We start from the raw sequence: 11,015 nt of genomic DNA, 5'->3' as shown, positions 1-11,015 counted from the left end.
GATACACAGAGATATCAAACAGCTACTCACCACCACCACCCTCCCCACTCCCAATGCCTGCCGGGATATTAGTCGACAAAAGGGTCAGAAAGCATGGAAGTAAAGTGACCAATCAAACGAAGGCACGGAATTGGAAGTAAACACCTGTATAGAAGTTGTCTTCTGTGGACAAAACCGGTCAGTCACAAACAGCGTTCCACCAACAATGGGTCCAGCTACAGCAGTGAAAACGTCGCTTCACCAACACTACGACACGGTGAAGTTAATAAAACGAGGAGGATATGGGACGGTAATGTTTTGTTTTTTTTACCTTTGATTTGGTTTTTGAGTATAGAGTACATGTCAAAATTGTATATTTCCTTGTTTTTCACAACTCACAATTGTTTGATATTACAAGGTAGAAATAAAAACAAGGAAAACAAGAAAAAGCAGGATATATTCATAGAAACCAAAACAAATGTATTCAGGGAGGAAAACCAAAGTTTAAAAGAATTAAGAAAAAAATGGGGCGGCTGAGTTATAGGACTGGTATTTTTGGTTAGTTTTAGATATTCAGCAGGACCCAGCAGTACTGTATGAATCTTTTGTTTTAAGGCCCGAAATGAATAAAGAATGATCCATTGCGGGGGGGGGGGGGGGGGGGGGGGGGGAGTGGGTGCGGGGAAGGAAGCATGTACTTTTGCTGGAAGGAGAAATAAAAGCTTAGTCAGTTGAAACAATTTCAAGGGGTATGGAACATTCCTTTTCTCAATCAGTTCCTTTGAGTGAATGCATATGGTAAAAAAAAACCCCACTCATAAAACATCTTCCAAATTAATGTACTATTACATAACGGTGATATCTGGTGGATGTTTTAACGTGAGGAAAGATGGCGGGTGTTGGTGGTGGTGGTGGGATGTACTGGGGGTATGGCTGGGGGGTGGCGAGCAGAACGCACGCACGTGTATTTGTACTATATGAATATAGTACGCTAAATATTTCAAAAAGTTTAAAGAGGTCGATGCGATTTTCGTAAAGCCATTCATACGCTGAGAAGTTGTACTTTTTTTCCGTGCTGAATCTGCCCTTACTATTCGTAAACAGCATTCACCGTGTTTTCTATGTCACTGGTGAACAGTTCATAGGTCATTGGTGTACAGTTCATAGGTCATTAGTGTACAGTTCATAGGTCATTGGTGAACACATCCATCAGTGACTGCATGCCTGCTCGGCATGAATACACAGTTCATGACTGTCCCCATCCTCCACATCTCCCATCACTGTTCAAACGTGGGAAAGGGGGTAAACAAATGGATGAAAAGGAAAAAAAAAAGAAAATTTTTTTTTTTTAAATCACAACTCTAATTGGTTGAAATGTCTACATGTGCATAAAATGTCACCTTTTCCTTTGCTTGGAAATGTTAACATTTTGGAGGAGGGGGGATGGGGTGGGGTGGGGGGGGGGGGATTTGACATGTGGTGTGTTTGTATGCCCACGTGTTTCTGTCAACACGTGTGTTTGTTTGTGCGTCCATGTGTGCGCACAATCAGTCAAAAGCGAGCGACAACAAAGGGAAGGGATGCACACACAGTCAAAGTGAGCGACAAAGACACGGGAAAGGAAAACGTGTTTGATGTTATTGAGGTCGGTCTCTGATTCTGGAGCTACGCTGCAGGTTTTGTGAAAGTAAGATCTGATCAAGTAAGTCAGTTCAAGAGAAAAAAGAGAAAAGACTTGACTGTTGTTTTGCTGTGGAGGGTGTTTAGGGAATGTGTAACGTGGCAGAGACCTTCCCAAACTCTCCAAACACACAGTGAAAAAAACAAACAACAAAACCCACCCAAGACAAAAACAACAACAAAACCCACCGATGCAGAAAGCGCTCTCTCGCAAAACAGCAAACGCCCGCAGACAGAAACAGTCCACTCAAGAATATTGAACTTATTTTCTTACACACGACGCAGACAACACAAAAATTCAAGTACAGAAAACCCGATTGCCCCAAATTGACAAGCATCCCAACATTCCTGTCCTTGCTCACAAACTAAATCAATTTTACAGAAGAAGAAAACATGGAGGTGAACATGAAGATGAAGAAAAAAACAAAAACAGCAACTAAATTTGAAAAAAGTTATAGGCTACACTCACACACCACCTCGCCTAACATGCTTACACCCACTCTCATTTCACACGTGTGAATGATGATGATTATCATTAATGTTGTTATTGTTGTCGTTATTGCTATTATCATTAACTATCATATTTCTAACATCAGTGCTGCGTAAGCTATACAATAATCCAGGGAAATATAGCTGCCATTATTTTCCGCGGAAAACTATGAGTGTGGATAATTGATATGTTGTTGTTGTTGTCATTATCAACTATCATATTTCTGACATCAGTGCTGCGTAGGCCATTCAATAATCCAGTGAAATACAGCTGTCATTATTTCCGCGGAAAACGAGAGTATCTCCAGCCAAGGAGCCTGAAGATAAAAGCACACTGTTAAGAAGCAAATGAAGTTTTCACAACACACAGTCCAAAAAAACAAAAAAAAACAAAACAAAAAAAAAATCCTACCCAGACTGCTGTGTTGCAGGTGTACTGGCACCCGTGACAACCCCCCCAAAAAAACAACAACAAAAAAAACAAGTATGTGAACAACGGGTGTTGCTGTGTTGTGGGTGTACAAGTGCCCGTGACAAAATAAACCAAAAAAAAGTGTGTGACCAGTGGGTGTTGCTGTGTTGCAGGTGTACAAGTGCCCGTGACAAAATAAACCAAAAAAAGTGCGTGACCAGTGGGTGTTGCTGTGTTGCAGGTGTACAAGTGCCCGTGACAAAATAAACCAAAAAAAAGTGCGTGACCAGTGGGTGTTGCTGTGTTGCAGGTGTACAAGTGCCCGTGACAAAATAAACCAAAAACAAGTGTGTGACCAGTGGGTGTTGCTGTGTTGCAGGTGTACAAGTGCCCGTGACAAAATAAACCAAAAAAAAGTGTGTGACCAGTGGGTGTTGCTGTGTTGCAGGTGTACAAGTGCCCGTGACAAAATAAACCAAAAAAAAGTGTGTGACCAGTGGGTGTTGCTGTGTTGCAGGTGTGCAAGTGCCCGTGACAAAATAAACCAAAAAAAGTGCGTGACCAGTGGGTGTTGCTGTGTTGCAGGTGTACAAGTGCCCGTGACAAAATAAACCAAAAAAAGTGCGTGACCAGTGGGTGTTGCTGTGTTGCAGGTGTACCAGATGAGACACAAGGCCACGGGGAGGATGAGGGCGGTGAAGTGCGTCAGTGACCTGCAGGGGTCCAGGAAGGAGATGAATCTGCTGACCTTCCTCAACAGGGGCGACGTCCACGGCTTCGTGGGTAGGTCCCTTATCTCATGACCGTCAGAACGGTTATGGTGATTGTCTGTCAATACAGTGTCCATGAAAGTCTGGGTTCGAATCTTAGTCTCGACCTTTTTCCCAAATTTGACTGTTTCAGTTTCAGTTTCAGTTGCTCAAGGAGGCGTCACTGCGTTCGGACAAATCCATATACGCTACACCACATCTGCCAAGCAGATGCCTGACCAGCAGCGTAACCCAACGCGCTGTGTTAGGCCTTGAGGGAAAAAAAAGAAATAAAAACTAAATCAATAATATATTTTTTTAAAAATAATAATGAAAATAAAATAAATACATAGATAAATAAATTAAAAAAACAAAACAAAAAAACCCCGATAAATCTGGAAAATCAGTCAGATGAGACGAAAAACCGAGATCCCACGTGCAGCACGCACTCAGCACAGATGGCAATATGTGTTGTCCTCTGGCAAAATTTCTGTTGAAGAAGAATTCCACAAGTCATCCATGCATGCACTCAAGGCCTGACAAGCGCGTTTGGTTATGCTGCAGGTCAAGCATGTGCCTCGCAGATGTAGTGTAATGTATTGTGGATTTCAAGTGAATGAAAGCAGTGACCCCATTGAGAAAGCAGTGACACCATTGAGAAAGCAGTGACACCATTATTGAGAAAGCAGTGACACCATTATTGAGAAAGCAGTGACACCATAATTGAGAAAGCAGTGACACCCCATTGAGAAAGCAGTGACACCATTGAGAAAGCAGTGACACCATTATTGAGAAAGCAGTGACACCATTATTGAGAAAGCAGTGACACCCCATTGAGAAAGCAGTGACACCCCATTGAGAAAGCAGTGACACCATTGAGAAAGCAGTGACACCCCATTGAGAAAGCAGTGACACCATTATTGAGAAAGCAGTGACACCATTGAGAAAGCAGTAACACCCCATTGAGAAAGCAGTGACACTACCATTGAGAAAGCAGTGACACTGCCATTGAGAAAGCAGTGACACCCCATTCAGAAAGCAGTGACACCACCATTCAGAAAGCAGTGACACCATTGAGAAAGCAGTGACACCACCATTGAGAAAGCAGTGACACCATTATTGAGAAAGCAGTGACACCATTATTGAGAAAGCAGTGACACCATTGAGAAAGCAGTGACACCATTGAGAAAGCAGTGACACCATTATTGAGAAAGCAGTGACACCATTGAGAAAGCAGTGACACCATTGAGAAAGCAGTGACACCATTGAGAAAGCAGTGACACCATTATTGAGAAAGCAGTGACACCATTGAGAAAGCAGTGACACCATTATTGAGAAAGCAGTGACACCATTGAGAAAGCAGTGACACCATTATTGAGAACGCAGTGACACCATTGAGAAAGCAGTGACACCATTATTGAGAAAGCAGTGACACCATTGAGAAAGCAGTGACACCATTGAGAAAGCAGTGACACCATTGAGAAAGCAGCAGTGACCCCATTGAGAAAGCAGTGACACCATTGAGAAAGCAGTGACACCATTATTGAGAAAGCAGTGACACCATTGAGAAAGCAGTGACACCATTGAGAAAGCAGTGACACCATTATTGAGAAAGCAGTGACATCGACACCATTATTGAGAAAGCAGTGACACCACCATTGAGGAAGCAGTGACCCCATTATTGAAAAAGCAGTGACACCATTGAGAAAGCAGTGACACCATTGAGAAAGCAGTGACACCACCATTGAGAAAGCAGTGACCCCATTGAGAAAGCAGTGACACCACCATTGAGAAAGCAGTGACCCCATTATTGAGAAAGCAGTGACACCATTATTGAGAAAGCAGTGACACCATTGAGAAAGCAGTGACACCATTGAGAAAGCAGTGACCCCCCATTGAGAAAGCAGTGACACCATTGAGAAAGCAGTGACACCCCATTGAGAAAGTAGTGACACCATTGAGAAAGCAGTGACACCATTATTGAGAAAGCAGTGACCCCATTGAGAAAGCAGTGACACCATTATTGAGAAAGCAGTGACCCCATTGAGAAAGCAGTGACACCATTATTGAGAAAGCAGTGACCCCATTGAGAAAGCAGTGACCCCATTGAGAAAGCAGTGACCCCATTGAGAAAGTAGTGACACCATTATTGAGAAAGCAGTGACCCCATTGAGAAAGCAGTGACCCCATTGAGAAAGCAGCAGTGACCCCATTGAGAAAGCAGTGACACACCATTGAGAAAGCAGTGACCCCATTGAGAAAGTAGCAGTGACACCATTGAGAAAGCAGTGACACTATTATTGAGAAAGCAGTGACGCCATTATTGAGAAAGCAGTGACCCCATTGAGAAAGCAGTGACACCATTATTGAGAAAGCAGTGACCCCATTGAGAAAGCAGTGACACCCCATTGAGAACGCAGTGACACACCATTGAGAAAGCAGTGACCCCATTGAGAAAGCAGCAGTGACCCCATTGAGAAAGCAGTGACCCCATTGTGAAAGCAGCAGTGACCCCATTGAGAAAGCAGTGACACACCATTATTGAGAAAGCAGTGACCCCATTGAGAAAGCAGTGACACCATTATTGAGAAAGCAGTGACCCCATTGAGAAAGCAGTGACACCATTGAGAAAGCAGTGACACCATTGAGAAAGCAGTGACACCCATTGAGAAAGCAGTGACACCACCATTGAGAAAGCAGTGACACCATTGAGAAAGCAGTGACACCATTATTGAGAAAGCAGTGACCCCATTGAGAAAGCAGTGACACCCCATTGAGAAAGCAGTGACACCATTATTGAGAAAGCAGTGACCCCATTGAGAAAGTAGTGACACCATTATTGAGAAAGCAGTGACCCCATTGAGAAAGCAGTGACACCCCATTGAGAAAGCAGTGACACCATACAGAAAGCAGTGACACCATTATTGAGAAAGCAGTGACCCCATTGAGAAAGCAGTGACACCACCATTGAGAAAGCAGTGACACCATACAGAAAGCAGTGACACCCCATTGAGAAAGCAGTGACACCATTGAGAAAGCAGTGACACCATTGAGAAAGCAGTGACACCATTATTGAGAAAGCAGTGACACCATACAGAAAGCAGTGACACCATTATTGAGAAAGCAGTGACACCATACAGAAAGCAGTGACACCCCATTGAGAAAGCAGTGACACCCCATTGAGAAAGCAGTGACACCATTGAGAAAGCAGTGACACCCCATTGAGAAAGCAGTGACCCCATTGAGAAAGCAGCAGTGACACCATTGAGAAAGCAGCAGTGACCCCATTGAGAAAGCAGTGACACCCCATTGAGAAAGCAAACTCTGTCAACACCCATGTCTTTCTTCCGTGTGAGTGACGTGTGTGGGTGGGGGTAGGGTGGTGATCGAGTCAACTGAGTTCTTTTCTTATGACACACACACACACACACACACACACACACAACACCTGATGTAGTACTGGTTTTTGGATGGTTGGATGTGTGAGAGATGGAGGAAGAGACGAGACGAGACGAGACACAGGGAGAAGACACTTTCGCCTGTTTTCCATGCGTGTTTATGAACAGACGATTGTGTGTGTGTGCGTGCGTGCGTGCGTGTGTGTGTGTGTGTGTGTGTGTGTGTGTGTGTGTGTGTTCTGTGAGCAGTCCATTTCCACGCCATATACAAAGACCAAGACCGACACTGTCTGGTCTTTGACCGAATGCAGTGTAATCTGGAGAAGTGGGTGCACACTCTGCATCCAGGGGGAGTGGACTTGAGAGTATTTAAGGTGCTGGCTGCTCGGATGCTGGCGGCCTTTGAATACCTGGGCAGTAAAGGAATCCTTCATGGAGACGTCAAGCCCAACAATTTCCTCATGGCGTCGGAGGACCCGGGCAGTCTGAAAGTGTGTGACTTTGGGCTGTCACAGAAACTCCCCAGTGAGAACACCCCCCTGGTAAGTCTGCCTGTCTGGTATTTCTCGTTAGACGTTGATGAAGAAACATATCTGTTGTGTGGCATTGTGTGCTTGAGATGATCCAGAGAAACCTTGCTCTCTCTCTCTCTCTCTGTGTTTGAGATATACCGAAGCATGTAAGTGTGTATGAGCTTTCCTGAAGACTTGTGTACTTGTGTCTGAGATTTACCGAAGCAAGTGTATTAGCTTTTCTGAAGTAACCTTGTTGCATAATCATATTATTGTCTGTGGGTTAAAATAAGGTGTATCTAATTGTGTGTGCGTTTGAGATGTACAACAGAAACCTTGCTGAACACAGCATTATGTATACATTAGAAATACACCAGAGAAACATAACGGTACAGCACATGTAATTTTTCCACACCATTGTGTGTGTCATGAGAAGAAATGGCAGCAAAGTTGCAGCTATACAGCAGTGTGTGTGTGTGTGTGTGTGTGTGCGCGCGCTGTGTGTTTCGTTTCCAGACGTACCGCCGGACAATGGGAATCCCCAGCTACAGGGCCCCGGAAGTCATGCTGGGGTACCGCACTCAGTACGCCATGGCGGCGGATGTGTGGGCTGTGTGCTGCTGTATGTTCTGCTGTGTCGCAACTTCTTCCCTTTGGCCAGTGACGGTCGGGACGCGTCGGTACGTAGACTTGTTTTGTGGCCTGCCTGCTGGGTTCTTCCGCGTCCTTTTTTCTTGTGTCACTTTTTTTGTTTGTTGACTCACTTGTGTAAACAAAATTAGTCTATGTTTCAACCCGGTGTTCGGTTGTCAGTGTGTGTGTGTGTGTGGTAAACTTTAACATTTTCTCTACAAATGCTTTGTCAGTTGACACCAAATTAGACATAAAAATAGGAAAAATTCAGTTCTTTTTAGTCATCTTGTTTAAAACAATATAGCACCTCTGGGATGGGCTCAAAAAAATAAACAAGGCCTTCAAGACTCACTTGTGATACACTTTTAAAAAATCCAAGCTTTTTATGTATTGAGTATAATGCATTTACTGTTATATTTATATTTTTTGTATTCTCTAAACTTGGCACTTTGATCTGATATTCGACCCAACAAAAGATCTGTCATTATTATCATTTTTTGTTCAAACAGGAACTTCTTTTGCTAAGCATGGAAGTTTTGTTTATTGCAAACGTTTTGGTGCAGACAGTAAAACAAGGGAAATTACTCTGCTGGAGGAACTTAGTTTGCTTTAAACTGATCTTTCTCATCTTAAACATTACATTTTGAAATTATACTCAATACATAAAAAGCTTGGATTTTTAAAAAAAGTGCATCACAAGTGAGTCTTGAAGGCCTTGCCTCTCTTGTTTCAAAATGTAATGTTTAAGATGAGAAAGATCAGTTTAAAGCAAATTAAGTCCCCTAGCATTAATTAGAGTAATTTCCCTTTTTTACTATCTGCACCAAAACGTTTGCAAAATAAATAAAACTTCCATGCTTAGCAAAAGAAGTTCCTGTTTGAACAAAAAATGATAATTATGACTGCTCTTGTTGTTGGGTCAGAATATCAGATCAAAGTGCCAAGTTTAGAGAATACAAAAAATATAAATATAACAGTAAATGCAGTTTGCATATAATTAGGCTTCATTTTTTATTTTTTTGTGCCCATCCCAGAGGTGCAATATTGTTTTAAACAAGATGACTAAAAAGAACTGAATTTTTCCTATTTTTATGCCTAATTTGGTGTCGACTGACAAAGTATTTGCAGAGAAAATGCTTTACCACGAACACACAGACACACACACAGAGACACACAGACACACACACTCACACAGACAACCGAACACCGGGTTAAAACATACTCACTTTGTTGTGTGTTTTGATTTTGGGTCTACTTGGGTATTTGTGTTGTGGTTGGTGGATGCGTCCTCAGATGTGTCTTCCCTCAACACTGAGAAACTGTTAGCTGTAGTGATGTTGTAATTAAGGGAAGTGTCTTGAATGTGGGCTGGAATTGGGGCTGGGTTTGTCTGGCTGGTTTCTGTGGGTGGTTGGTGTGCATCTGTGGGGGTTGTAGGTGTGATGTGGGTAGTGGATTGTGTGTTTTCCTTCACAATTTCATTTTCAGTGTTTGTCTGCATTGTCTGAGAGGGCTTCGAGTGTGGTTTGACCTGTTGAGCTGTGGCTTCAATGGGGAGTGTCTGGGTGTCTGTGTTAGTGGTTGGTTTTGGTTTCATCTTTTTGATGGTTTCTTGCATTGTCCCCATTTGTGTTTTGAGTGACTGGTTTTCCTTCATTAATTGTACATTTTGTTTTTCAACATTAGCTAAACGTGTTTCTAAAGATTCTATGTGTTGTTTCAATTCTTCATGTTTGTCTTTTATAATTGGTCGAAGTTCGTTTTTTTGTAGATGTTTTTATGTCTTCGCTGATGCATAAGACCTGGCTCTGGAAGTTGGTTTGGGTGTTTGAAAGTTCCTGAAGTTCTAGCTGCAGTTGCGTCAGTCTGTTTAACACTGATGGAGTGACACAGGCAGTTGGTGTGGTACGAGTGCGGGTTCGGCCACTAACGGGGGAAGACACTGTGACTTGGCGACGCTGCTTCCTTCTCTTGTTAGTGGGACTGCCTCTGTGGGGCAGTTTGACATCTGTGCTGTCACTGGGTGTGTCTTCCGCCTGTGGTGGCTCCGCTGTGGGGGCATCATCACACAAGTGCATTGGCACCGATAATAATGATTCACGCCACAGACCTTCGGGCGATGCCACCATGTCTTTAACTATTGTCTCTAAGATCGGGAATTCTTTATCTGCCCACTCCGGACATCCTCTGCCCTGCACCAGTATCGTTCCACTGTTTGTCTTGTTCTTCAGGTACAGTGTGATTGTGATGTCCTTTTGTTTGTTGAAAAAGGCACGTAATGTTATTTTTTAAAATGTTTTCTGGAATAGACTGGAATGGCCGCGTCGTATCTTCTGCAGTGGGTTTTTACAGGTTTATCTAGCAGTTTGTCGTTCTGGTCAAAGTATTTTTCAGTGATTATGATGTTTTTGTCTGTGTTCCCTAAGCACTGGAATCTGTGCACTAAGAGGTCTGACCATGCAAAAATTTCAGCCAGTGAGCAAGTGTAAGTCCTCTGGATAAAGTCTGATTTGGTGGTCATTTCGATTGGTTGAGATTCACTGGAGTAGGTGGCCTCTTCAGGGCCTTGGTCCTCACTCAGTTCCATTGTCCTTTGGTGAAGTGGTGCTATGTACACATGGGATGGGGGAGGTTTAACTGAGCCTTTGGCATCTCTAAGCACACTCGCACAAACACACACTAACCCATTGTGAACTGCCTGTCTGCCGAGGTTCAGACAGGCACACTACATGTTGAGCTCAACTCTCTCAGGAAGTGTCTAGTGGAGGCTGATCCGCACTGTCTGTTGTCCTAGTTACCGAGAGCACTGGAGCGTCACACGTAGCACAGCGTGGAGTGTGGCAAAAGAATTTAACTAAGATATTTGCTTTTTTTTTTCCCTTTTAAATCGGAAAAAAAACCCTGGCACACCACTGAATAGAATCGGGTGATCCTTCACACAGCCCGAATAGATCACCACACACACCTAGGTCTTTTTTTTTTTAAGCTAAAATCACTGTATTACACCTCAAATCCGTCGGAATTGCGGAGCTCCTGGAAACACGTCCTTACCCGTCGACGGCCAGAAGAGAGAGAGAGACAGAGAGAGACAGAGAGGAAACGAAACGAAACGAATTTTTTTTTCACGAGGGTAGTGGAGAAAGCACAGCTGCTTTTTTTAAAT

At 43.3% G+C, this 11,015-nt stretch overlaps 1 protein-coding gene across 1 annotated transcript; it reads left to right on the top strand.

The window, feature by feature from the left end:
• Positions 1-868: 868 nt before the first annotated feature.
• Positions 869-9,782, top strand: LOC143297129 (uncharacterized). Its single transcript, XM_076609303.1, has 7 exons — positions 869-906; positions 2,734-2,741; positions 3,078-3,085; positions 3,214-3,343; positions 7,056-7,249; positions 7,736-7,824; positions 9,746-9,782. The coding sequence occupies exons 1-7, from the start codon at positions 869-871 to the stop codon at positions 9,780-9,782; spliced, it is 504 nt and encodes a 167-aa protein (XP_076465418.1).
• The last annotated feature ends 1,233 nt before the right edge of the window (positions 9,783-11,015 follow it).

The sequence above is a fragment of the Babylonia areolata genome, chromosome 22 (genome assembly GCF_041734735.1).
Source record: "Babylonia areolata isolate BAREFJ2019XMU chromosome 22, ASM4173473v1, whole genome shotgun sequence".
Classification (NCBI taxonomy): domain Eukaryota; kingdom Metazoa; phylum Mollusca; class Gastropoda; order Neogastropoda; family Buccinidae; genus Babylonia; species Babylonia areolata.
Note: the sequence above shows the minus strand (reverse complement) of the source record. Positions and strands in the feature narration are given on the sequence as shown.

Coding starts and splice junctions, on each gene's coding strand:
- LOC143297129 (XM_076609303.1), top strand. CDS start 869: ATGGCGGGTGTTGGTGGTGGTGGTGGGATGTACTGGGG. Junction 3,344..7,055: donor CGACGTCCACGGCTTCGTGG/GTAGGTCCCTTA, acceptor CTCTGCATCCAG/GGGGAGTGGACTTGAGAGTA. Junction 7,825..9,745: donor TACGCCATGGCGGCGGATGT/GTGGGCTGTGTG, acceptor GGAGTGACACAG/GCAGTTGGTGTGGTACGAGT.